Below are 26,962 nucleotides of genomic sequence, written 5' to 3' on the forward strand. Positions count from 1 at the left end.
GGGAGTTGTCCGAACACCATCACAGTCAACATGGGGAAACCAGTCGAAGAGCTTGACAGCCTGCCGAGCGATGGCAAGCCGTGGTGGAAGCATGGCTACTTGGTGAAGCTCAACTTCATCACCACGTCCATGATCCTGTTCTGTATGTAGAACATACTCTCAGTTAACCATCAACTGTTCCTCGCAACTGACCTCCGACAACTTTAGCGTCCGCCAACGGTTACGATGGAGGTATCATGGGCGGTCTCCTCGCCCTGAACACATGGAACACCTTCATGGACTTTCCCACCGGCGCGTACCTTGGCTGGATCGGCGCCATCTACTGGCTCGGAAACGGCGTCGCCTTCCCCGTCGCCGCCTGGGTCTCCAACCGCTGGGGCCGCAAGCCCGGTATCTACCTGGGCTACCTCTTCCTCATCCTCGGCGTCGGCATGCAGACGGCCGCCCAGAATGAGAAGACCTTCACCATCTCCCGTCTCTTCATCGGAATCGCCGCCTCCTGGCTCGGCAACGCCGCGCCGCTCCTGATCAACGAGATCGCCCACCCGAAGCAGCGCTCCATCGCCAACGCCCTCTTCATGGTTGGCTGGTAGTACGTTTCAACCCCTGAATCCGTTGTGGTCCGAAAGACGATGCTAACTGAGCTGCAACAGCTTCGGCGGAACTTTGGTCGGCTGGATCGTCTTCGCCTGCCGCGACATCCCCTCCGAATGGTCGTGGCGCATCCCTGTCCTTCTGCAGATCGTCCTCCCCTTCGTCGCGCTCCCCGGCTTCCTCATGTCCCCCGAGAGTCCCCGCTGGCTCATCAGCGTCGGCCGCGTCGAGGAGGCCACCGAGGTGCTCGCGAAGCACCACGCCGGCGGCGACCGATCCAACCCCCTCGTCCAGTACCAGGTCGTCGAGATCCAGGCCACGATCAACGCCGAGAAGGAGGCTTCCGCCAGCGCGTCCTACGCCGACATGGTCAAGACCCCTGGCAACCGCCGCAGACTCTTCATCTCGATCACCCTTGGTATCTTCGCCCAGTGGGCTGGTAAGTTGTTCCATTTCAAAGCTCGTCCTTCGAGGCTCTTGTTGACATGGTGTTCCTAGGAAACGGCGTCGTTTCGTACTACCTGCCCCTCGTGCTCAACTCCGTCGGCGTCACCTCGACCACGAACCAGACTCTCATTTCCGCCTGCCTGAACGTGTGGAACCTCCTCTGGGCCATCGCCGCCGCGACCAACGTCGACCGCCTCGGACGCCGCTTCCTGTTCCTGACCTCCGCCAGCGTCATGTTGACCAGTTTCATCATCGTCACCGGCCTCAGCGCCAAGTTCGCCGAAACCGCATCGTCCAGCGTCGGCATGGCTGTCATCCCCTTCCTGTTCATCTTCTTCGCCGGCTACGACATCGCCATGTAAGTCCTCATCAGCAAACCCAAAATCTCAACCCCTTGACTAACACCACCGTAGGACTCCCTTCCTGACCGCCTACCCCTGCGAGATCTGGCAATACAGCCTGCGCTCCCGCGGCCTCACCGTGACCTGGTGCGCCAGCGTCGTCGCCATCTTCATCAACACCTTCGTCAACCCCATCGCGCTCGAGGCCATCGCTTGGAAGTACTACATCGTCTTCATCGTCGTGCTCTTCTGCCTGCTCATCGTGTCCTACTTGTACTACCCCGAGACGCGCGGCCACACGCTCGAGCAGATCGCAGTCATCTTCGACGGCGACAGCGCCGCGGCACCCCCGCCGGCGGTGACGAGCGAGAAGATGGAGGTCATGGTTACGCATGGCGACGAGTCGGATAAGAGGCAGGAGTTCCAGAGTGATGCGGAGCATAGGGTTTAAGGGGGCTTAATGAGTTGATGTGGCATTGAACCATGATAAATGTGGTTTGAAGGAACAAAACCTATGAATATTAGTGTAATTGAAGATATCTAGTCTATGCTTCACGAATCGTACATGGCTATGATGCAGACTTTCAACAGAATGATAGCTTGGAGCCTATTAATACGATTCAACCTTACGGGCAGTCTTGTCAGTATCTAATCACACGGTTCGTTCACAGTTTTTTCAATTCGATGCATTTTATGTAGGCCTCCAGTGTGATTGGTATTGGGAGTGGGCCACGTCGGCGCAGGCCTGCTGCATGCATTTGGGTGGCTAAGCAGTTGCCTTCCTAAGATGGATGATAAAGTGCGTACCCCTCACCTCGTCAATCAGGCTGAGGATTCCCAATTTCTTCATTTCACTTTTCTGCTTGCTTGCTTGCTTGCTTGTTCATCTGGGCTTATTGCTCTGCTCGGCTCCGTCATCCTGAGTCGCACGCTCTTGAAGACAAACAACACCTGTCGTTTCCGCAAGATACAATACATAATGTCTATTCGATTGATCGAGGTTAAAACGATGCAACTGAAGTTTTTCAACAGCCAAAAAGCCCCTCGATATGTCATTCTATCTCACACCTGGGTCGAGGGCGAAGAGGTCAGCTTCCAAGAGATGAGCCAGATTGCCGAAGGCATCAGCCACATTGCTAAGCGGAAGTCTGGTTACCGGAAGATCTGGGAGACTTGTCGTCAAAGTATGACACATGGCTTCGAATACGCTTGGGTCGACACTTGTTGCATCGACAAGACCAGTAGCGCCGAAGTCACCGAAGCTATCAACTCTATGTTTCGCTGGTATCGAGACGCAGCAGTATGCATCGCATACTTGAGTGACTACACTTGCGTCGACTCCAGCTACATGGGAGACATGAAATATTGCTCATGGTTCACTCGCGGTTGGTGTCTTCAAGAGCTGATAGCACCCAAGTATCTTGTTTTCTACGACAAAATGTGGAAAGAATTCGGTTCGAAGGCTGGATTGGCCCAATTGATTGCTTCAATCACCCGCATAGACGAACCAGTTCTTCAAGATCATACCGCCATGTACTCACTACCCGTTGCGCAAAGAATGTCATGGGCGTCAAATCGGATCACCACCCGTGTAGAAGACATCGCATATTGTCTCCTTGGGATATTTGACATCCACATGCCGATGTTGTACGGCGAAGGCGAGAAGGCATTCGTCAGGCTCCAAGAGGAAATCATCCGGCGTTTCAACGACACATCAATCTTCTTGTTCTCTCCGAACGCATCGGAGTTGACACAGTGGGAAGACATCAGGACCTGGGGGCCCACTGCTATGCTTGAGGCCATCTCGCATCATGATGATCCAGAACTCTCAACTGAGGGCTATATCGAAGAGGTAATGGGTATTCAACCCTGTGGCATGTTCGCCACCTCGCCTGCCGACTTTCATGCTTGCGGGGATATTACACTCGTACACGGATCTAGAGCTCCATTTGACAGAGAAGCATTCTCAGTAACAAATAGAGGCGTTCAACTCGGCAGACAACTTCTATATTGCATCCGGGGCACAAATTTCTTTGCATGGGAAACTTCCTTCGGTCATTCCATGAACTCGGACTGTTTTCGAGGCGAGAATATCATCCTTCGCAAAGTCGGTAGTAACCTCTTTGCCAGAGTGTCACCCCTTCATCTCACACTCGCAGATCTGGGCCGACCTGTCTTGCAAAATGACATCTGCACCCTTCCCCAGGTGACTGCGTCAACTCGCCACCTGATTTGCAGAGCTTTGAAGAGAGTATTGCGTTTTAAGATCAAAGGCCCCTTTGGGTATCTAGCGTCTCTGTCAGAGCCAACCCCGAGGGATTACTGGGACGAACCTGGGAAACTTTTCATTATCAACGACTGCCCATCTAGTAGTCTTAACCCTTTTGTGGGATCTGTTCGAATTGGTCAAGTCAAGAAGTACCATAAGCATTTGGGGGAACACCACGACGGGAGCTTTCCGGACATTTTTCTGCACTTCAAAATCATAGATAGCAGCTTCGTAGAAGCCTTTGCTCTTCTCAGTGTGGAATCGAGGTTGGATGCGAAGTCTGAGTGGCCTACCAGCCAAAACCCCTTTCGACCTCACTCCTATCGCACCGCAGATCGGTTGCATGTAAATGTTCAGATCTGTCACGAGACTGCTACAGATTCTTTATTTACCTACCTAGTGGACATCAGTGAAGGTCGGTATCTAATCACCAGTCACTGAAATTGATCGGGATATCAAGTTCTCACTATCAATCGACAGAGAAAGAACAATTGCACGTGACAGCAGAAGTTTAACTAGATTGATCCTACTTGCATCCCGCCTGACTTCTCACTTCTCCATGACATGGCCACCTCCCACTACCCTCTCGACCCATAGTACGGATCACTTCTTCCGCCTGCTCTGCAATTGTCATTAGTTAGATATGTTTATCTGTTTTGTGAGAACCGTCGTTATCGAACAATGCTCCAAGAGTAAACCGGAATTCGCTGAACTCTCGCAAATCAACCCCTTGGCATCCGTCAACAGATATGATGTTCGTTTCGTCTCGTGGAAAACAGGAGAAATATCAGCGAAGTCAACATGGCAACTATTGATATGCTCCAACTGTGAAAGCGCGCAAATTACTTCGTCTAGGCGCCTGTTTCTACCTTAGCCCCATATACAGCTGAGAGTGATCTTCTCCTCGATCGTTGGGCTGCGAAAACATGGATGCTACCAGCTCGGGAGAGCCTCCTGCGCCGAAAATGGTCACTAGACTTCGTAAGCATGGAAGTGTCTCTGTTTGATCGTTGAATGCACCTTTCGGACACGAATCAGATGACAGCAAGGAAATCAAGAACTTAGTTTACGCTGGCCCCCTGTGTCGTGTTGCTGTAATACAGGCAGTGCCATCAAGAATCAGACCACAAAAACTTGACCATGTCACGACGGCCAGCTATTGAACTGTGATCTTATGATTATTTTGGGGATTCTCTTCCAGCCCATGTCGTACTTGCGAGAAAAGCAAGCCCAGTACAAGTCTGATATCGAGCGTACACACAGCTAGATCACCGACTGTTTACATGCTCCCAAGCATTTGCCAAAGCCATGCCATTACCAAAATGACCATAGACAGTCAGAATCATGGGAGGAACTTCGAGGGAGGATGGTATAGGCAGACACGTTTACACAAGCGTATCTTCTACCATGTTTATGATATCTCTAACCTCAGAAGTGGATGGCATATCCAGCGGAAAGAGCATCAAATTAGAGAAACAGACCAACGTCTGGAACCACGTCACCGAGCACACTGTCCGCGTGTCGTTTTGAAGCGAACGTGGCGCAGTCAGTATCGCGCTTGTTGCTGTCTAGAAGAGTATCATGTTCAGGCAGCTTCAGGACAAGTGCCTGATCGTGGTTTGGACAAGCGCGCTGCCATCCCATTCGCCTTGGAGCCCAAAGATGTGTCGCCTACGAATAGCCCGGCTGTATACAGACACTTTACACCACGGAGGGGGCGTGCCGTCAGCATCTTATCGCACGATAGGGGCGTCTCCTCAACCCTTCAGAACCAGGCTGTCTAGTCGCTTGTCAGGATCTTGCATAGCATTCTTAAGCGCGATCCTTCACAGACTCGCGATTTGAACGGACGGAAAGGATTCAGGCACAGTGAACGATGAGCTCGCAATGGTCATTGGTCTCTTTGCACAAAGGATTCAGCCATATCGCGATGCCCACGTCGCCGGTGCGGCCCCCTCACGTTCCAACGGCAGGATTTCCCCAACACACCGTCTGCGTTGGACCAACACGAGCAGAATTCTGCCCTGCCGCAGCTGGTAGCCTGTTGACGAGAAAAGTGTAGCTGCATGCTACCAAGCTAAGCCATAGCAAACTTGGGAAAAGAAACTTGTCTTGGACCAGAGACGATGCGCGAAGGCTGGCGAATGGGATTGCAGAGCGGTCGCAGGGGAACAGACGCGAAGGATTGCGCAGCCATTGACGAACGAATGGCGGGTTTTGGTAGTCAAGTTGGGCAGCGCTTATTGACAGGCGTAGGATCTGGCCCCTCGGAGGAGAAAAGAAAAGAGACTGTAAAGCGTCGGCAGATGGCAGGCGGCTCTGATGAATGACTGGGGGAAACGTCTCGGGAAGCCTGAGTCCAATGCTCGTCATCTGTTTCCAAATTCCAAGACAAAGTTGACGCGGGAGCAGGCGGGAGGGTCTTTCGAGACCCGGCCGGCGGCCCAACCTCGCACAGACAGGCGCGCGCTGTTGAGTCCGGAGGACGGAGCCTGGAGCTGCGGTGTATCGGAGCCAGGCAGGCAAGATAGCCGGGGGTAGTATTTTTTCTTCCCTGGGGGCCAGATTTGTGTTGCATGGGGAGGGAATTCTCCGAGTCGTCGACGGCCAACGGGTGCTTTCGTATAGGCTTGTTCGGCCGGGTCCAATGGCTGGTGTGCATCACATGGCGCGCGCTCTCGTACTCGCCATTGCCTGGCCAGGTGGCTGGTGGACATGATCGAGGGCCGTTTTGGATGGAGAGCGCTTCAAGCAAGAGAAAAGATAGGCTCAAATTGAACGACGAAGCATCGAAGTCGAGACGCAGAGCGGTGCCGCGCGCGGAGTGAAGCAGGAAGATGAAGGTCAGGATGGGGCAGAGCTTTGAAAATAGAGCAGGCGTTAAAGTTGAACTCAAAATATGTCGATGTTGGAAAATGTAAACAAACGTAGATGATGGATAAATGGTGAAAAGCCCGGCGGTGTTGGTGAGGAAGGTGAAGCTCATGATCAGCACCTTCCAGAGTCATCACCATCACACCGGACCCCAAAAGCGCAGTCACCGCCCCCAGCGCTTTCCTTCCATCAATTCCACCTTCTTCCAACAATCCCATCACGGCAGGCAGCTTACCCCTCCCCTTACACGATCCGCGTGGCTTCCATCTTGGCTCTTCTCCATTTCCCTGCATCCTGCCATCTTTTTCCCTTGCCAGGTTCCATTCCTTGTTCAGCTGTGTCCAGTTGCACCTACGGATCCTGTGACGCGGCATCACCTTCTCGGCTTCTCGTTTTCTCGTCTTGCGGCCCCACAACGATCACGAGTCTGACGACACCGTGACCTGACGGCACCACCAGAGTTTTCTCTCTCTGCTTCCTCTTTGCCCAAACGCATCATCGCCATCCACCTCATTCCGGTCATCGAGATATCCGGAGCAAGGCCTCGTGTGTGTTTGCCCTGCCACCGCTAGCCTCGGAAACCCCTTCGACCAACGGGAATCCGACACCGCCTTGCCACTCATCACCGTCGGGGCCGGCTCTCGACACATCTTCCCGGTAGAAGAAGCCATCTGCAAGATCTGGTGGTCGACATTGGGATTTGACAAGTGGAGGTGAGAAGAAAGCGCTGCGCCGGACAGCGGCCAATGAAAAGAATCCAGCGCTAAGAATAGGAATAGCCAGCACTCGCCCGCGGAACGCAGCCCGAACGTGTGCCCCCGGTCCCTGACAATCCCACCGTCTCCCGCCGCCTCTCACTGGCTACAGCGTGCTGTTTCTAGCGCCCTCCAAGCAGGTTGCCCTCCGGGCCCAGTTAGCCCGCATTCACTTAGTGAGCTCCAGCGACGGGCAGGCCGCGCTGCACAACACCTCACCTCAGCCTCTCAAGGGCCCAATCACGGCTCTCGTTCCAGCTTCGAGCCAGCATCGAGGCCGCTCTCTCCACGCCGAGCAGCATCGTCGCGGACGGTCACTGGCCAATTGCTCTCACCTTGGTACGAAGACACTCGCAGGTGCCGGTTACCTGTCCCGGGCAGCCAATCCGCCATCACGACGCCCATCGTCATCAACCCGAGCCTTGGAACACTAGCTTCTCAAATACGTTGGGCTGATACCCGACGCCGACCACCTACGTTAGACCAAGTCCGGCATCGACTCTTGTCCTCCACACGACACACAAGACAACATCACACATCCCGGGCGAGAGGCCACGAGGCATCCACGATCGCGCGACGGGACAAACGGTGATCCCAGCAGCCATCGCAGCGCCATCCTCCGCCAACCGCTTCGCTCCAAGCCAAGCCCTTCCCATTGGCCGTCTTCTCTTCCGAAGAGCACCAACAACACCAATACCACCAACAACACCTCTGTTCGGACGACCTGAAAGAAAGGCGCATCCCATCACAGTACACTGCAGCAGCCAACAGGCCTTCGGACTCGTCCAACACGCACCAAGCACAGCACAGCGCAGCACATCACACCTCTGGCATCACAGATCACAGATTACATTCACACACATACATACTCTCTCTTGCATCCATCACAGCCCCGCGAAGAAGAACCGCCAACCACTGCGTCGTCGTCACAACCCCCCAAATTTGCCCGCTTTCTTCTGCCCTGCAACGAGCCGATTCGTCCCAAAGGGGCCGTTTGAGAAACCAAACCCACCCAGTGGAAGTCACTGGCAGAGGCAAATTAGCCTCAGCAAACCCGCCCAACCCCTGCTCGTCTGCCCTGTCAGGCCCCGTCTCTCTAGCCAGTCGCCGTCGCGCTGTCTCCTGCAGCACGTTCAGCACGCACTAAGGCAGGGAACACCACACGCGCCCGCGCAGCGAATCGAGTCGTCGCTTGCTCACGCCCATCAGCCAATCCCATCCCTTCCGTCCGCCGTCCCCTTGCCGCTTTTACGGCATCCCGGCCGCCGCTCCTTTGGACGCTCCTCTCGACGAGTCGACTCCCGTCCACGCTCGACGAGCATCCCCACCACCACACGTTCACCTCCTGGCCGTGTCTCCAGACTCCCACTCCCATCGACGCTCCCGCCGCGCGCCACGCCTCGACTCTCGTTGGACCATTCGTCTTGCTGTCACCAACGCATCACGACTCCTCTTCACCTCACAGCATCCTCCACGCGCTACGCCTGCTCTGCTCCTGCACGCTCTCTAAACGACCACCCCTCCTCCCGCGGGATCCCATCACCACACGCCCCGGCGCACCCCTCCCTCCGCCCCTCTCATCGTCCTGCCTACCAACCAAGCACGACGCACTGCCAGACTGTCGTCTGCCTGCTGCTGCTCCTGCTGCTCTCCCGCCCGTGTCCAGACGCTTGCCCGGCGAATAGCACCGCCTTGTCATTTCCCACCCGTTCACCCCCCCAGCAACCCCAGACCAGACTTCCGGGAGCACATCAGCTTTCTCGACTGCCTTGCCGCCGCCGTCAGAGCTTAACCTCGCCCTGCACCTCTCTCATCCCTACCCGCTCACCACTTACACTACAACCACCCAAGCGCCCTCTCATCTCTCCGAGATAATATAACGTCCTTCCACCCTCACAACTGCCGACCTTTCCTCTCTTTTCCTCTCCCACAGGCGACTTGTCTCTGCAGCTTGTAGGCAGCTTGACTTCCTCCCTCACCAAGTCAGTCATTCACTTGACTGGACATCCTCCCCCGCCCTTCACTCGCTACCACCTCGCCCTCAAGTCATCATGCCTGGCAACAAACCCAAGTTGGCCCAGCTGGCTACGCCTGTCACCAGCACCTTCCCCTCCGAGACCATCTTCTCGGCCTCGACTCCTCTCTCCGCCAGGCCCATGTCTTGCAAAGAGCTCCCCATCAAGACGCCTATTAGCCCGCCCACCGCCTACACGGACTTCCTCAAGGTCATGTCTCTCAACTCGCCCGCCGCCTTCAAGCCGTCAACCTCGGGCGAGACCACACCCGAATCCACTGCCGAGTCTGCCCCGTCGACCGCCACCAGCGAGGAGACGGATGTCTCGTGCAAGTGCGAGAACGAGCACAAGAGCCCGGCCACGGCTCCCGCCATCCCTCCTAGCCCCTTCACCCAACTGCCAATGTCAGCGCCTGCTACCGGCGCAAACTGCTTCCCGAGCCTCAAGATCCCGCCCTCGCCAGCAGTATCCTATCTGGACTCCCCCATCAGCGCCAGCACTGTGCGCTCCCCTTTCAGTGCCAGATCCGTCCACTCTGTATTCGACTGGGACGCAGCCCTCAAGGCCAAGACGTTAAACGATGCCAAGAAGCCTTCGAGGACGAGCGTGAAGCACATCCGCGAGGTTGTCACGCGGACAGTGACGTACACGCCGAGGATGAACCCAGCGCCAAAGGGCAAGAGGAGGAAGGTGGAATGATTTCTCGGGCCACAGGCCAACAACCTCGTCACCATCACGTCCCTGCCGTTTCCTTTGTTTAATACAACTCTCAACACTACCATTCTTCAACCCACGACAGGCTCAGCGCTACGACACACCCATAAAAAAAAAGGAAATGCGATGAAGCAGGCTCTTCCCACGCAGGGACTCAAACCACACGGCATGACTTTACGGAACCACACCGGCGCACACCATTAGCGCATACCAAACGAAAGGAAGGGCGGAATCTATCCATGACTTGGGCGGAAACATCTTGTGCGACAAGGAGGAAAGCGATTTTTATTTCCCCATCATTTTTTTTTTCCATGTTTCTAACCAAATCTACACTGGGACAAACCGGAGTTCTTTGGCGTCATCCACACGATGCTCATGTTCGATACCAGGAACCATAGGAGGCGGGGTGGAAAGGGCTGGAATATGCCCTTGTCTTTGTATTTTGGTAGGCGGGAGGGGCGAAGAGAGGCAGATGGGCGGGCGGAGGAGGCTCAATCGAGAGTTGGAGACTTTTGTCCAAGTACGCAGCACGCTCCAGGTAGCCCTAATCAGCATACTGTGTATATCCATCACGTTTCCTGACCGCCGCGTGCGCGTTGATTGTTTACCGTTCCACGGCCAGCTTGTTCGTGCAGCGCGGCCGTGGATGCGGCCCTGCGTTGCCCCCGTGTTGTTGTGGGGCTGGGACCCCCGGCCGCGATGGTGACCCGGCCCAGAGGCGGTGGACATGGCGATGGGCAGATTTTCAGGATACCAGAGGCATGCTCCAAAAATAATCACAAGTGTGGTTGTTGTTGGTTGCTGGCACACATGGAGTTGATCTCAAGTGACCTGGCAGGAAGAAGCTATGACCACCAACAGCAGCACCAGCTCGGGCAAACTTGAAGGACCAACACGGGCAATGGGAAGCAAACAATGGAGGACGAACAGGTTGGTAGTCGGGAGGAGCAGGCTTTGGTGAATGCGTTGGCACCAACAGACAATATTGTGAGAGAGAGGTGGCTTGGAACAACGCACAATTGGAATTGTTTGGGCATTGTTAGAGGTTGGAAGGGTCAGAAATCAGAATCGTGTAGGTTTTGGTGTGTGTGTGTGTGTGTGTGTTTGTGTTAGTGGTGATGGAGGGGAGGGGAAGCATCCCGCTGCGCTCCCGCATTTTGATTTTCCACGGGCAGTCTATTGCTCATGTACGATGAATGGGAGGAACATTATTCATTGTGGAATAAGGACACGAGGCAATGGGTAGGTAGATAGCTCGGGTGTGATGGTCGTCGATCTTGGGGAGTAGGATGGGTGATGTTGGTGGGCAGTGATGCTGTTGGAGTTGCTGCGAGGCTTCATCCACCATGAGCTAGCTGTAACCGGAACCTGCTACAACTGCGACTACCTCCTGTAGTTAGTGTAGTGCAGTGCATTTCTGTTCACATTAGGCCGCTGCAAAACACGAACGATGACCGAAAGAGTGTAGCTAGAGGAAGCAGAGTCGTCGGCAAACGCTCATGTTGGGGGCCCTTTCCATCGCATTCGCTGCGCTGATGCGTTGGCTGTGATTGGCTGGGAGCCGGAGCAGCGGCCGATGCGCCCACACCCTTCATCCTCACCCTCTTGCGAATGGGAAGAATGTCTTGCAGCTGTTCGCGGTTGAGATTGAGAGCGCTGAGCCACTCGTTTCTCTCACCACCATCCTCTGCTAAAGCGCCCACACATACGCACATGGAAGCTGGTTGGTGTAAGTGAAGTAAGCAGAGCCGTCCACGACAGAGGGAAAAGTACCGAGCATACGAAACAGTCACAGATCCATACAGTAGGCTTTCTTCGCTATGGACTCAGAGCAAAGCGTGCGCAAAAAGCCTAAAAGCAGCCACGCAAAAGAAAAAAAAAAAAGTCCAGACTCATTCAACCTGCCCTGCCCTGCGCAAAGACCCGGTATCCCGGACACTGCCTTTAAGCGCCGACGTTTTTTCCTCGCTCCTCCAGTTCGGTGGTGCCCGGCGCGCTGATTGGCCACGCAGGGGACAGGGGTGGTCCTCTGTGTTGCGCTCCCGCAGGTAGCGGGCCCGGTGACTGGACGGGGACGCGGGAGGGAACCGGGGGGTGTTTACCGTGCGAGAGGGGCAGGAGGGGACATGATTGGATGGGTGGGGGAAGTGGTTAAGCGCCGGCGTAGTTCGTGTGTTGTACCTTCTGCTTTTTTTCTTTGGTGGGGTTGGTTAGGTTGGAGTTTTTTGCACTTTGGACGCTGGAGAAATTTGGATACTTTGTGCCTTTGGTAGGTTTTGGAGAGTTTGGGGCGGTTTGGGGTTTGGTGGTGATGGGTTTTGCGGTTAGTCCATGGCGAAGAGATCGCAAAGGACATCTTCGAGGCTTACATGCGATAAGGGCAGAAGACATGCAAGCGGGGATCATGCCGGGACGAGTCCAGACGAACATCAGGCTGAGGAGATGTCTGGTTGATCACGACTACCTATCCATCATCTCATCTAGCGGTGTAGAAGACCACAAAACCACCATACAACCCTATTTTCTCATATCAGACGGCCGCTACGAGTGTACCGTACATTAGCATCGCTGTCTAGGACGCACGCACGTCTACCCGGAACCACTACGAATGCGACGGGCTCGCCCTCCCCATGTCTCTCTCGAATTCCCGCTTTCACGCCGGAGCCCAATCCCGTCTACTCTGGCTGGCTGTATGCAGCAAGCGTCGCGAGCGCGGTTCTCGCATATGGGGAGAAATAACAAATAAACAGAATGCAAGTCGACTTGCCAAATGCGCCCATCTCGGCCGTGGTCGTGACACGAGCGAAGCGGTTCCCTCCAGCGCTTCCTCCAACCACATCCGCGCATCTCACCAGTCCCCCGCCCCGCGTGGTTGGTCTCCCCCTCCCCTTGTAAACCCTCACCATAAAATCTCCGACCTAAAACGACGAAGCCGCTCCGTTCGGTGTGTTTCGAATCATACCCCCCTTCGACGGACAGGGCCAGGAACACAATCTGATACCAGATTTAGAAACAACGGTTGCCGCTGAAACCTCGCATCCAAAGGGGAAGTGAGAGAGCTGAAAGCCCTGCTTTTTTCCCTTTCCCCCCTGGACGGCAGGCATGGTGTTTGAAACAGCGGCTGATCAATTTGCTTGGCCGGCACTCTGGCTGGTGATTGGTTGTCTCGGCTGTCTCGAGAGATGTGGTGAAATTGGTTCGGTGACGAGAGACAGCTGAGGTGCAGCGTCACAGGCCGGGATGAAGACGGCCCCACGCGTTTCAGAGTCTTCTTTCGGTCCTTCCACACGCCTTCCATGGGTGTTTAAGGTACTGCGTGTGATGTGATGATCGTCCCGGAGATCAGCGTCTGGCTATTTTTGGGGTGTTCGTGTTCGTTGCCGTGATGCTCGTTGGTAAACATGAAGCTGGCCGAGCAGGTAAAGCAGCGGCTTTGCCGGCGCAATCTGCTCGCAATATCGGCCTCCTATCCTCGAGGCGCCGGATCTCAAAGCAATCTCCGCGTCGTGTGGCACACTACATCCCGAGGTAGCTCTTAACGATGCTGAGATATGTATTTTGAGCTTGTAATTTCACGGCTCAATCCACAATCCGGACCTCCTTAGCCACAGCATTGCAGAGCACGACCTTCACCCCAGCCCCCGTGAGCACGTGAATCCACAGCCGCTGGGTATCACTCAGCCGGTCGTTCGCGCTCTTGACCTCCGCGAACATGACCTCTTTCTCCGGCTCCGTCCGCCAGAGTATCAGATCCGGCAAGCCCCCGCCGCGCTGCCGGTACTCCTGCGCCATGACCTTGCACAGAGCCGCCAGCGCGCTGCCGTCGAAACAGCTCACCAGCTCCACGAGATCCTCGACGTCGTAGTCCCAGTTGAGCCCAATGACACATGTCCGCCTCTCACGCTCCCGGTCGTCGACCTCGCGGATGATGCGCTCTGCTCCGCCGTTTGCAATGTCCACCAGCCGGTGGTTGATCTCGGAGGCGCGAGTCGGATAGAAGGAGTCGGTGTGCAGGTCCAGCGGACACGTCTGGTACGCCGTCTGGAAGACGTTTGGTATATACAAGAACAGAATGTCGTAAAACAGGTACGCGAAGAGGGTGCGGACGATGCCGCCCTCGGCGTGGAAGCCTTTATACCCGTGGCTGCGGTACGAGCTGAGGCACATTTCCTCGACGCTGCACTCGCCGCCTTCTTCCAGCTCGTCAACCCAGATCGTTTTGGTGCTGGCTTGCCGGCCGTTCCTGCCCTGAAGGTCTTCCTTCTTGATTTGTATGCCTTCCACCGTATGCTCGACGGGCTTTTGAAGGCGAACATGGCCAAAGTCGTGTTGGAGTCGGCGGGGTATGCGCAGCTGCTTCTCTAGCTTGATTAGGCGCTTCTGCAAATCGTAGTGGAATATCAAGTGGCAATCATTATCTTGGAGGCCTGCTTCGCAAGTCGCGGCAGCGATACGCTTCCAGTGCTTTTTCTGTATATCCGGGTCCGCTGAGACTGGGTTGCCGTCGAGGGCATGCATGTAGTGCTCCTCCAGAAGAGCCTTCCGCTGGTACCAGCTACCTCGTCTCGCCGGATGAAATAGATGCTGACCTAGAAGCTCAGTAAGAAGAGAGTGCTCGCGTTCATGATCCTTCAGCTTTCCAAACACATAGGCAGCTTTGTGAACGATGCGAGTGTAGGAGTGGACAGGAGTAAACCTTCTCAGGTATGCGCCTTCACCCTCTTCATAGACCCGCGCCTCCTTCTCCTGCTCTTCGCTCAGGAGCATCTTCCAACGCGGATATACACGCTCGAAGATGTCAACAATCTTGCGAAACCCTGCCTCTCCAGGTGGTCCGTTGAATTCCAGAACGGAGTCAACGTCAGCCTCCACGCGGATCGCGGCCTCGAATTCGAGTACGTGCCTACGGGAGGCAAAGATGTTGGTACTTCGGCAGACAATGTACTCGGGATAGTTCCGCCTGGCGATACTGGCGAGGATGATTGCCGTCAAAGACTTCTCTGTCCACTCTGCCGACCGATAGAAAACAAGGTGGACCCTCTCGAAAAGCTTGTAAGTCAGGGGTGAAAGCCTAATGCAAGGGCCAATGATGGCTCTGATCTTCTCCAAAAAGTGCCCCGTCTGGTTCGAGTCCTGCCTGCTGAGGTGTGGCGGGGTGTCCCGTCCATCTCCCATGAGACCTCTGGCGTTTGGTGAATCTCCACTAGCAGACCTCTGAAGCCCATGTGCGAAGAGGCCCGTCTGCTGATAACCGGTGCGGCACAGCGCCTTGATCAGGTCTGCCTTGTTGCGCCCCTGAAATCTGGCCTCCTTTGCCAGGTCTTTGAGCTCGTCCAGACTTAGCAGCGATGCGGCCTCTTCAATGGTGGTGATGTGCTCCTCGGACGCATCCGCAAAAGTGAAGGTGTCGTTGAGACTGAACTCTTCAAGATCGACACCCTCTACCGGGTTACCGTCTGGTGAAACATCGACTTCTGGCAAGTCTCTGACCTCTTGGAGACTCTCGATAGCTGTCTCTGGGTCTGATATATCACTGTAATATCCCAGTCGGTCTTGACGATGCCACGCAGACGTCTTCCGCAGGAACAAACGGACATAGCTGCGCTCACTGTCAGCACCTCCCAAAGATCGTCGAACCAGGCAACACCCACAGATACTGCGCTTCATAGTCCAGCTGCTTCCACTGCTCAAATACATGAGCTTCCTTCGCATCAAACAAGTGCGCCTCGTCCGCCAAGACGGTATCCAACGCAAGGTTAAAGGCGTCCACATAGATGGAGCTCTTGCCTCTCACCCACTTCCTCTCCGCCCCAGCATCCTTTTCTTCCTCGTCAGGCACACTGACCTGAGAGCTCCTCATCAACTCGTACTCCTCAATCGCCTCCTTGTCCACCTGCACCGGCGGCAGCGCACTCTCAATCGCAGTCTGGCGCACGTGGCGATCCTTCTCGTCTTCAGCGTCAGAGACATCGTTGACGGTGATTCCAGAGGTGTCAGCCTCGTCTTCGTCGTCATCATCATCGCTATCCGCAATCTCGACCTTGACCTTCTTTGCGGGGCGTTCACCCAGTGGCGACGGCCGGGTGGGCGACCTCGACGGCGGCTGTGGTCGAGGCCGCGGCAGCCGCTGTACGAACGCATCCATTATGCGGCGCAGACAGGTTCAACATTGTCAGACAGAACAAACCACAAAAGAAGCGTAGGGTTCTTGAGTTGAGTGGCCGAATTATGTCATTCACGACGTGGCGTTCGCGGGGATGAAAGAGGGAGACGCGCTGGGAAACAGGCAGCCGCAGGGGGTAAAGTGCGATTTCCGACGCGACGTCAGGTGACCCCGCGTAAATGACCCCCCGGGCCAGGTACTGTCGATTCTTGCTGCAATCCACTGCATCATAGCCTAGCCTGGGTCCAAGATCTCGATGCTCTCGCCGTAGTCAATTGAAGCGCAAACCTTGGAATCAACTTCGAATTGCGTCAATTGTGTTCACCGTCCCATATTTCAGAGCATCTGCAGCGATCCAAAGCTTGCTCTTGCCTCGGCGCATACCCCAACTTCCCCTCCACAAAGCTCTCCATCTTCCTCGCGCATCTAGAATCGCCAGGACCCGTCGCATTCGCTCAGCAACCCAGCGCAGGTGTCCCGCTTAATCCTCACCCAATCCACCCAGACCAAATAGCCGACAACCTCTCTCATCGTCTCCCGTTGCATCTTCCTTCCTTCCTCCGCAATGTCAAACCCACCACCGACGGAACACACCCCTCAACCACTCGCGCCCGCCGCCCTCGCTGCTCCTCCTGCTCCTCCGTCGACCACAGAACCCACGATGCCTCCCGCAGCCGACCCCAGCGCGAACCCAGACGCCGCCTCCACGGTGGACGCTCCCATGGCCGACGCCCCCGACGTCGCTTCTGTATGACACCCACCACCGCCTGCTCCTTCCCCGCTCACTCACACTAACCACTCTGCAGTCCCCGGCGCCTGTCCCCCAAGCTGCTCCGAGCCCGGCTCCCGCAGCGCCTCCGCGCACCGGAACCCCCAGCCGCAACCTCAACAACGGCGATGCCAGCTCACGTGCAGGCTCCGTCCACCCCGACACTCACTCCCTTAACCTCCCGAACTCGGCCACGCCTCACGGCGACAGCGCCCGAATGTACATCAACTCCACCGTCACGGCGGCGTTGCTCGAGGGAATGAAGAAGATCGGTAGAGACCAGTAAGTTTGCCCTACGCAGACGTTTCGTCCGTCATGGGAATATGGTCCTAGATGCTGACATGTTTCTCGTGCGTTAGACCCGCCAACCCTCTCAAGGTCTTGGGCGAGTTCCTCATCCAAAAGTCCCGCGAGCGCGGCGAGCCTGAGTCGAGTTGAATGCGTTTTCCATATACGTGGGACGAAACACATCATGTGATATTGGGCACATAAATACGGGGGACTTTGCTCGCATGGGAGGCAGAGCACACCCCCAACGATTGACCACCAGCATATCAGTCAGTGGCTTTTAAGGTCTAGCCAGGCGTTCAGGGGGCACAAAAGAAGTTTTTCTAAGGGTCGAACCATTGAGGCTTGATGCCGCTTTAGATTCATGGACAGCACTTTAATGATACCACAAGTTCTCATCATAAAACTTTTGATTTAAATCATCATGGCAGGCCCAGGCATATCATTGAAAACACGTTCGACGCTGATCAACCGTCTCATGTTTGCTTTGTGTCTACTCTTTCTCAAGTTGACAGTACAGTTGTGGAGGTTGGGGGGTGTAAAACTTTTCTGTTTTTCATTCATCCTCGGCTGACGCCATGTAAACCGACGTGCCTAAGTCCAGAGAGCTGTTTGTGCATCGGAGCTCTAAATGCAATTACCCCCCAACTCCATGACCAGATTCCACCCCCAAACATTGCACACGCACACGTACATCCGCGGCGGCGCTTCTTTGGTTCATTGTCTCATGTTCGCATCATACGAACAGGAGGAACACGACCTTCCAATCCATTTTTGTTTTCCCCCTCAAACACGCAAGACGACGACTGATGTCAGACGACGGTCTACGCTTAGGCGACAATGGTGGAGGCGGTGGCGGACTCGTATCTCCAGGTGGGAGGGAGGACACCGACGGTCTTGTAGTAGCGGGCGAGACGGTGGATACGGGACTCGATGAGAATCAGGCGGAACTTGGAGTCCTTGTCCTTGCGGTTGCGCTCGAGGTGCTTGCGGACGGCAACGGCCTGTGGTTCGCGAGACAAGTTAATCAACCCGTTTCCTCCAGACATTCCACAGCAAGTTCTTCCCAAGCCTTTCAGCCATAGGTTGGACGTGGGGAGCAACGTACCTTCTTGATGAGCATGTACAGGTCCTCAGGAATATCGGGGGCAAGGCCTGTTCATCATCTCTCTGTCAGCCTAGACCATACAGAGGCGCATATATATGCGGTAAAAGAGACGAAGACGGGAATTCACGGAGTGTGTGTGCTCCATTCCACGTCTCGCTCGCGGACGAATTCATGTCGTGCATGTTTTCAGGAAAACATGTTCGCATCGCCGCTTTGGGTTGTTCACTCGTATGGGGTCGTACCGTTGGACTTGAGGATACGCAGAATGCGGTTACCTGAGATTTCAACGTCAGCAAAGTTTTCCCCGGTCTCTTCGAAGGGGACCAAAAACATACCGGTGACGACGCGGACCTGGGCAACGCCGTGGGAGTCACGGAGAATGACACCGATCTGGGAGGGGGTGGCACCCTTCTTGGCCAGCTTGCAGATCTGGTCGACGACCTGCTCGGGGGTGGTCTTGAGCCACGAGGGGGGGTTGCGCGAGTAGGGAATCGCGGAGGAGGAGATACCCTTTCCCTTGGAGTGAAGACGGCCCATCTTGACGGTTTGGTGAGGTGGTTGTTTGGCGGCTGGTTGAGGGGTCAGTCGGTCGGTCGGTCGCTGGTCGGATTTGAGCAAAGGGGAAAAAAGTTCGCGATCCAGATCTTGGAGGTTGAGCGCTGCCGTACGGGGCGGGTGGTGGATGGTGGATTGTGCGGCCGGGAAATCGTCGCTTAATTAGGGCAGCTGTTCCTTCCGCCGGTCAGGTCGCTCCTGCCCGCCAGCTGGTGCAGTGTCTGCTCGGCCTGGGAAAATTTTCGGCTGAAGGACCCGCCAGCGTGGGGTCCGCGGTGGATACGTGCAGATTCAATGTGGCCCGTGCTCCGGTTTGCTTACCTCAAGCTCTGTGAGCTTGAGATTTTTCTTTCCGCCTCTTCAACTTCATCTCTTGTATGAACCAACAGCATCTGCAGCACGCTGCAGTCCGCGACGTTGTATTGCTATCAGCTTCTCCAGGTAAGAATTTTCCTCTGTCACTTCAACACCATTCACCCTCTCCATGAAATGATGATCCACACCTTTATTTTACTTTTTCTGGTACCTCTTATTTTAAAGCCTTCGGGCTTGATGAATGAACTGGACTTCTGAATCTTCACCCCAACCTCGCCATGTTTGAAAACCTTTGCCCTAGACTTCAAGCTAACATGGTTATAAAGACAGTCACTTCCGTCGGCATTCTCGGTTCGATTGCAGACGCGTCAAGTGGCGCGTCCCAGTCGGGTAATGCGGCAGTATGCATGGATGGATTGTTTTAAGGACAGCAGATAGCAAATTTACCATGGTTCAAATCATTCTCCCTAACTCCTCTTGTTGATACGCGTTGTGTGCACGCTTTCCGGTGACGTCCTCTGGCCACATCGACTCGCATAGCTTGAAGGCGTCTGAGTGTCCCTTGAACGGGGCACTCGCCAATTTGAGACTTCCCGTGGACGGTTTTCCCCCGGCATTACTTGGAAAAGCCTACTTGCTACTTTTGCAACTTATTGAATGCCCCATGCCTTGCTCGACCGTGCGACCGCGTGCCGCGAAAATATGATACAGCAGTTTGGTTGGTTACAAGGCAGTCGAAAAATGAACAGCCCGAAATTTTCTTCCGTCCGGATGTGCCATCCCCAGTATTGACTCCTCCTACCTCCATATTGTCCAACATGACGGCAATTACCAAGCACCGACCTCAAAGTTTTCCTAGAGAAGTTCACTGTTAGCCATGCTCGTGATTCATTGCGGTGAAGGGCAGTTTACCTCGGGGAAGTAGGTCGTGACAACAGTTCGATCCGCAAACTTGCGTCCTGCAAGCGCCTGCAAGGCCTTCTTGGCCACCTCTTTCGATTCGAACCTGACGAAAATCTTGCCAACGCCAGCAGATTGTCTGCTGCCTCCCACGGGTCTGGGAATCTTGACGTCAAGGACCTTACCAAACTTGGTGCATTCCTCTTCGACATCTTCCTTGATTTCTATGCAAAGTTAGTGCTTGTAAAATCAATTGCGATAGTGCTTCTTACCCTCGTAGTCATCATTGTCCATCAGCTCTTCCGGAGTGACCATGTTGAGCAGCTGCAGGACACGTGTTTCCTCAGAGTCTGTTGAAGTTGTCCCAGCAAGCATGGACATGGCCGCCACGCCCATCTCGACTCCCGCAACCTGAGTGACTCCAACGCTCGCCTTCTGGACCCTCAGCTTCTTGTCTCCAAGATCCATGCCATTAAGTCCTTGGATCGCCACGTCCGTCGCAGAGGGCTCGACGTATTCGCAGAAAGCAATACCGCGGGACTCTTCCGTACTCTTGTCTCTGACGAGAACAAACGCCTTTAGCTCGCCAAAGCTAACCAACAGCTCTGTAACCTGCTCGTCCGAAAGGTAAGGAGGCATGTTCGCGATGCTGATCTTGTTAGGCGTATCGATCACAATGTTTGAAACGACACCCGGCTCGTACGGCACGTCGTCGACGACAGCCGGAACGATGTAGTCCTTGGGCCGACGAATGACCAGGCCGTTGCTACCAGCGGCGCCATTTGTGGCATCGTCAGCTTCCATCGTAATCCCATCCAAAGCTAATGCCACCGTAGCCTCTGAAGCGTTTCTAAACTCAACGACTGCGAACGAGTGATCCTTGGAAAGCTGGCAACTAGTGCAGGGATCGGTGCTCTCGATCACGTTCAGGCCGTTAAGCTGCAGGTTGAAGAAGCCGACAATGCTGTCCTCCGTCGCAGAAGGGGGGAGGTTGTTGATGAGAAGTCGCTTGGCCTGGCGCGAGTTGCTTGGCTTGAGCGCTGCACTGTTGACCTGACCACCTGGCTGGTTCATGATGGCCTGGAGCTTGCTAGGGTCCATGGGCTGCTGGCGAGGAGCACCGGGAAGTGGGAACATGCCTGACAGCTTGGCTTGTTCAGCAGTGACATTCTCATAACCGGGGGGTTTGATGTCCCACTGAGTCAACCGTCGCTTGCGCTCCAAGACCGACGTGACGTTGGTCAGGTCAGGCGTCGGCTCCCGCTTCTTGGGCGGTGGTGTCGCGCTGCGTTGGCGATCGCCGCGGCGGCCCATACCACCGTCATCGTGTTGCTGTTGTTGCTGTCTGTCGCCTCTTCCGCCTCGGCGTCGGTCGTCATAGGGGTCGCGGTCTCTGCGTCGGTGATCATCGTCGTCTCTTCTGGCATCGCGTCGGGAAGAGCCACGGTCGCGATCCCATTCCCTATCGCCGCGTCTATCGCGTCCAGAGTATCGGTCCTCGCGCTCGCGCTCGCGGTGGCTGCGGCTAGTAGCATAGCTGTCCTCGTCGTCGCGACGTCTAGAGCTTCGGTCGTAGGGCGAACGGGAGCGTCTGCGGTCGCGATGTCTGTCTCTGTCACCACCACGTCGATCATCACGATCTCTCTGCGGTCATGTCATTAGGCAGTGTCAACCAGAAAGGAGATGGTGCAGCTCTTACCGGGTAGTCGCGAGATCCCTTTCCCCGTCCGTCTTCAAAGGAGGCTGATGTTAGGAACACGAGAACAAAGCAGTCGGACGCGTCGGTCGCCAATGGTACTTACCGCGAGAGTAGCCGTCGCCGTTCATGTTTGCGACGTCGCGTAGCGTGACAAGGATGCTATTAGATGATGGACAGTCAAAGCTGGAAGAAGTGATTGACGATGGAGTTGAAGGCTCCCGGATGAGGCGAAGGCGCAGGCGTCTTGTCCACCGGCGCGAGGCTGGAACTTTTTTCCCTGAGAGGTCGAGTTCTGAAACCGGTATCTGATTGGTCGGAAGCTTTGCAGAGAGTGGATCAGTCCGAACCTCTGGGCCCGCCCAAGGTGCTTCCTTCCACGCCAAGCACGCTTTTGGTTAGCTTCGAGTTAGTCATCAAGAAGAGGAAACAACACCACGAATTGTCTCGTGATGGTCTTCTGCTCTGGCTTACTTCTTATCTAAGCCTACGAGGACCCTTAGTGAGAACGTCCTGAAAGACAATAGACTCACTTCCGACACATTGCTTCTTCTGCACAGAGAACCAACAATAACAATCATTCAACCTTTTGCTTGACAACAGCGTGCCTACCGCAGATGGAGAAATGAGCAGGCGGCAAATGCAACAGCACTAATTGCTCCTGGTGGTTTCTACGATCTCTTACTGGAGAAAGCTTCTACTCGAGATTCTACTCGAGAAAACTATGTCTCTAGTGGCCTGGAGACCACCCCTCATTATGCAAAGGAAATAGTCTCGCTCGACTGAGCCGTTTCTCAGAGGCTCCGTGTGAGCAGTTGCGCTCGTTGGGCTCTGGCTTGTTGTTTTCTTCGATTTACGCTTCATTCGTTCTAGTTCGTTTCATACATGGGTAACCAAGTACCTGCCCTCTTTGGAAACATTGAATGCCTCTCCATTATCGGAAGCCCGTCAAGCCACTGCACGATGAGCTTGGTCCGTGCAAAATGCAGCCTCAATCCCGGACCACCAGGGGCAAAGCCGAATCCTTTGGCTCATCGCCTCATGCAACTCACGTTCGCCATGCTTCAAAGGCCGGGTGGCAGGAGAAGTCCGGCGCATACCTGGCGACCCTTCAAGTAAGGACGTATTCAAGACTTACACGTAGATGGCGGCGATTGCGGCCTGAGTCGCTTCCCTTCAGACTTGACGCCTTGGTAGACTTGTTGCGACCTGGTGTATCAAACGTCTCTCGCATCTGCAATTTTTCCACCGATTCAATATCTCTCCTGTCGTCTTCAAGTAGCTTCGATCAGAAGCAGAGGGTGACGGACGAATGCAGTCAGCAATCTCAAACAAAGTTTACGACCGTTCGTTGATGTGGGTTACTGCTCCCCCCAGTGCCGACTTCCGGCACCGCCCAGCTGGGCCCAGCTCAGCTGACCTGGGGACACTGCGCAAGTCCAGACGACTGAGGGAAAGGTTTACTGTTCCAAGGGAGAGGGACTATTCGCTTGTGTAAATATTGTCTCATTCTCAGCCCTGAGGGGTCCCCGCCAAACATTGCCCATTCCTCGGCGCTAGTGCGACACCAGGAAGATTGACAATGCTCTAGCGTCTGTATTGTCCGAACCCTCAGCGGAACGTCAGATCTTTCCCCAATGTTTGCCCTGTTGTCCGCTGTCTCTGGCCGTTGGGGATGGTTCCATGTACTGAACAATGAGGCATCTCTGGGTCGACAATATGATGCAGGTCTCTTCTTGATGTTGACTTCAATCTGAATCATCATGATAAATGTCTTTTTGCTACTATATTGCCTTTCTCGGGCTGCACTGACAACACTCAAGACTGTCCGGTGGGCTAAATCTAGTCAACGACTTCAGGGTCCATCGAGAATCTGAAAGCCGTGTCGCGACCGGACAACAACCACGAACTAGGGATAGCCGCAAGGTCTAACCTCAGGACGGCTATCATCACTTTGAAAGAGCTTCTTCAAGCATTAGCGAGTCGCAGAGCACTGTTCATCAAAACATCCTACCGACAGAAACTTGGCTGCCTTGGAGAAACTTCGATTGTAACCGAGAAAGTAATTCAGCCCTGTTGCGGTTAACTTTCAGATATGCCAAGCTTTCGAAAGATGACAAGCTGAAGGGGCTTGTCGTCCAATCTCTAGATCCTTCAAGTTTCTGCTAAGGACGGGTACATCCTACTCCGCAAACTGTTCTGTTCAGGCATACTGATGAGGTCTACCGATACCGATAACCAGTTTGAACTCTTGCCACCTTTTGCTGTACGGAGCGATTTCTGGCGATTCGACGTCCCATTGCCCGGTCAAAACGAAGTAGTCTAAGAATCAACGGCTGGGATGTGCAAGATACCATTGACTCCAATCGTCAATGTAGCTTCAGAGTAAGTGTACAACCTCGATCAGTCTTTGTCATTGCCAGGATTTCGTCAGCGTAATCTTGGCATCTAGTTCCCTACATCCAGCATGAGACTGGACTCGCGTATGGCCCTCCAAACAAAGACTTCGCCAGAACGCCACTGTCGCCTGTGATGGACATTCCTGCATAGTTCCATGAACTTTCTTTCTACCAGCCGACCTGCCAAGGGGCGATCCAGCTGCATTCTCTCCCCTTGACCCAGCTGCTCCTCTTGCATACGGAGGGGCAACTCCACATGGTCGAAGAGCGTCAGCTGCATGGCATCGCCCAGGCGGTCACAGCCCTCCCGCACTCCATGTCGGGGGTCGGGTCCCAGCCCCCGTCGCTATGCCCGGGACATGCGCCAGCCGCGACATCGCCAGCAGCGAATAAGTATTCCTCCACGCCCGCCCAGTGTTCCTCCAGCGCCTCTCCCGTCCCTTCCAGCTCTTCGCCGGGTTCCGCTCGCAGCAACTCGTTTCGTACGACACCCGCAAAGAAGCAAGTCGATTTGTGTTGTTGCTCACCATGGTATCGTCACATATCTGGGGCATCGCGGCCTTCGCGGTGCTGGCCGGGGCCCAGTCGACGACGTCAACGGACCCAATTACGCCGACGCCATTTTATAGTACGATCACGACGACTCGGACAAGAGCCGCGACAGTGAAAGCCACGGGGGCGGCCGAGACTCACACTGTCGCTGTTGGTGCTGTATGTGCAGCGTATATTACATGATCTCGCGCAGCTCTGGCTAACCTGTGAAAGTCTGGGTACTCATTCTCACCGTCAAAAGTGACAGCCAACGTCGGTGACACGATAGGTTAGTTGTGAGAACTCACTCATGCGGTGAGAAACAGCAACTAACACGCCCCAGAATGGATCTTCTACCCCGATGGACACTCAGTCATCCGCTCGGAGTTCGGTTACCCTTGCACGCCTTATGAATATATCGACATTGGTCGACAGGGCTTCTACAGCGGCCCTGAACCTGTCAAGGCTATCACGAACGATGTGAGTGCCGTCGTCTTGAGTCTCGGTACATCTCTGACAGCCAACCAGATGCCAAGATTCAGAGTCCGCGTCAACGACACCGACCCCATCTTCTTCTACTGCGGCGCCCCAGGCTCATGCTACAAGGAGAAGATGATCGGCGTCATAAACGAGGTATGCCGCGTCCACCTACCTAAACCGCCACGTCTAACATCACGCCTCCCCAGAACTCAACCCAAACCCTCGACAAGCAACTCGAAGCAGCGCTCCCCCTGACAACCCAGATCCTCCCCGGCGAGCCCTTCCCAACCGAGTCCGACGCCTCCCGCAACGACCACCACCACCTCAGCGGCGGCGCCATCGCCGGCATCGTCATCGGCTGCGCCGCCTTCCTCATCTTCGGCGGCCTCCTCGTCTACCTCTGCGGGCGCCGCGGCGGCCTCAAGCGCGCCTACCGGCAGCCCCCGCAGTCAGGCCAGGCAGGAGAGGTAGAGGCCTCGCACCCGCCCGTGACGGAGGTCAACTACAGCGCGCAGCCCAAGAGCCCCGCGACGCAAGGGTGGCGGAACAGCCATTACAGCGAGCTCAGCGGGACGTACCGCGACCAGCCTACGCCCATCGGCGGGTTCCCCGGCGCCAGTCCCCCGATGAGCCCCCAGCCGCACTCCATGCAGGCCTACTAGTAAGTCCGATTCGAATCAAGGGAGAGAGAGGATGGATGTAGGAAGGAAAGATATCTGGTGTTGACAGAAACTGACGGAGTACCACAACAGCGACCCCCGCATTTCGTCAATAGCGCCGAGCATCGCCGTCGAGGCCCCGGACAACCAAGCCGCGGTCCCACCACCGGCCACCGCGCCGGAGGCCGCGCCCGTCGAGCTTCCGGCGTCCGCTGACCCGGGTAACTCCCCGCTCCCCGCGTACAAGCCGCGGTTCTCGTTTGCGGGGCAGGAAGCTGACTATCGGCCAAGTAAGGAACAATCTTAGGGTATAAGGGGGAACGGAGGGCTGTGAGATTTTGGACACTGCCCCTTGGCTCTGTCTAGTTAGAGAGACGAGAAAATAATTGGGCTTAGTAAGAGGCATGGCGTTGGGGAGGGCGGACGTGGGCGAAATGGTTTCTTTGCTCAGGGGTTTCTGGCCGAATGGCGCCGGACTAAGTTGGATCTTGGTGATTTCCATAGTAATGTAAGAAGTAATTACCATTAAAAATGGTTTTAAGCATCTTCAAGAACAAGTAATTCGGCTTCACGAATCTGCTAAGGCTAAAAAATGTTGAGCAAAGTCCATCGCGCCGAACTCTCTGAACAACCACGTCAGCATCAGGACTGTCTACTTAGACGTTGATCAACGTGCATGATCCTTGCGAAGTGCAACTCAACCCCGACGTCTGGAATTTCTGCACAAAAATAATTAAGCAAGTGCACATGTTCGAGAAATTCTTTTCTTCCCTCACAAGCTCAAGACCCGTAGCTTCAACTGATAAATTACAAGCCTTTTCCCTCCCGATCATCTTCTCTTCCTCTGTCGTCAAGAAGCCTTACAGATGTGGAGTGGACGGAGGCGTCGCATCTGCACTGGCCATCGTCGCTGTACATCCAGGGGCTCTCCAAAAAGCAACGAAACACAAAGATGTCGACCACCTCGACGGACTTCGACTTTTTGTTTCCAGGATCGGAACTGCGAACCACACTGAGGTGTTTGCGGCCAGCACCTCGTTGAAGTCACCAGACCCCACTAGTGAGCGGCGGGGGATCCGCCCGCGGTACT

At 55.1% G+C, this 26,962-nt stretch overlaps 8 protein-coding genes across 8 annotated transcripts; 5 read left to right on the forward strand and 3 right to left on the reverse strand.

Annotated features, from left to right (window-relative positions):
• Nucleotides 1–30: 30 nt before the first annotated feature.
• COL26b_002018 (uncharacterized protein) lies at nt 31–1,833 on the forward strand (the record flags this gene model as incomplete). Its single annotated transcript, XM_053174952.1, has 5 exons — nt 31–142; nt 208–592; nt 654–1,033; nt 1,093–1,399; nt 1,455–1,833. 5 exons carry the CDS (start codon nt 31–33, stop codon nt 1,831–1,833), a joined length of 1,563 nt encoding a protein of 520 aa, XP_053041247.1.
• A 528-nt stretch (nt 1,834–2,361) lies between these two features.
• COL26b_002019 (uncharacterized protein) lies at nt 2,362–2,743 on the forward strand (the record flags this gene model as incomplete). The annotated part of the gene is made up of 2 exons (XM_053174953.1): nt 2,362–2,566; nt 2,727–2,743. 2 exons carry the CDS (start codon nt 2,362–2,364, stop codon nt 2,741–2,743), a joined length of 222 nt encoding a protein of 73 aa, XP_053041248.1.
• A 6,588-nt stretch (nt 2,744–9,331) lies between these two features.
• COL26b_002020 (uncharacterized protein) lies at nt 9,332–9,994 on the forward strand (the record flags this gene model as incomplete). Its single annotated transcript, XM_053174954.1, has 1 exon — nt 9,332–9,994. The coding sequence occupies one exon, from the start codon at nt 9,332–9,334 to the stop codon at nt 9,992–9,994; it is 663 nt and encodes a 220-aa protein (XP_053041249.1).
• A 3,594-nt stretch (nt 9,995–13,588) lies between these two features.
• COL26b_002021 (uncharacterized protein) lies at nt 13,589–16,154 on the reverse strand (the record flags this gene model as incomplete). Its single annotated transcript, XM_053174955.1, has 2 exons — nt 13,589–15,519; nt 15,647–16,154. 2 exons carry the CDS (start codon nt 16,152–16,154, stop codon nt 13,589–13,591), a joined length of 2,439 nt encoding a protein of 812 aa, XP_053041250.1.
• A 679-nt stretch (nt 16,155–16,833) lies between these two features.
• Nucleotides 16,834–17,379, forward strand: COL26b_002022 (uncharacterized protein; the record flags this gene model as incomplete). Its single annotated transcript, XM_053174956.1, has 3 exons — nt 16,834–16,920; nt 16,979–17,223; nt 17,301–17,379. The coding sequence occupies 3 exons, from the start codon at nt 16,834–16,836 to the stop codon at nt 17,377–17,379; spliced, it is 411 nt and encodes a 136-aa protein (XP_053041251.1).
• A 680-nt stretch (nt 17,380–18,059) lies between these two features.
• RPS13 (ribosomal 40S subunit protein S13) lies at nt 18,060–18,874 on the reverse strand (the record flags this gene model as incomplete). Its single annotated transcript, XM_053174957.1, has 4 exons — nt 18,060–18,233; nt 18,338–18,384; nt 18,580–18,612; nt 18,673–18,874. The coding sequence occupies 4 exons, from the start codon at nt 18,872–18,874 to the stop codon at nt 18,060–18,062; spliced, it is 456 nt and encodes a 151-aa protein (XP_053041252.1).
• Nucleotides 18,875–20,095: 1,221 nt separating this feature from the next.
• COL26b_002024 (uncharacterized protein) lies at nt 20,096–21,934 on the reverse strand (the record flags this gene model as incomplete). Its single annotated transcript, XM_053174958.1, has 4 exons — nt 20,096–20,331; nt 20,380–21,751; nt 21,807–21,850; nt 21,910–21,934. 4 exons carry the CDS (start codon nt 21,932–21,934, stop codon nt 20,096–20,098), a joined length of 1,677 nt encoding a protein of 558 aa, XP_053041253.1.
• Nucleotides 21,935–25,261: 3,327 nt separating this feature from the next.
• Nucleotides 25,262–25,875, forward strand: COL26b_002025 (uncharacterized protein; the record flags this gene model as incomplete). Its single annotated transcript, XM_053174959.1, has 2 exons — nt 25,262–25,366; nt 25,420–25,875. 2 exons carry the CDS (start codon nt 25,262–25,264, stop codon nt 25,873–25,875), a joined length of 561 nt encoding a protein of 186 aa, XP_053041254.1.
• Between the last annotated feature and the right edge of the window lie 1,087 nt (nt 25,876–26,962).

This window comes from Colletotrichum chrysophilum (genome assembly GCF_026319265.1).
Source record: "Colletotrichum chrysophilum strain AFK26 chromosome Unknown scaffold_9, whole genome shotgun sequence".
Taxonomy (NCBI): domain Eukaryota; kingdom Fungi; phylum Ascomycota; class Sordariomycetes; order Glomerellales; family Glomerellaceae; genus Colletotrichum; species Colletotrichum chrysophilum.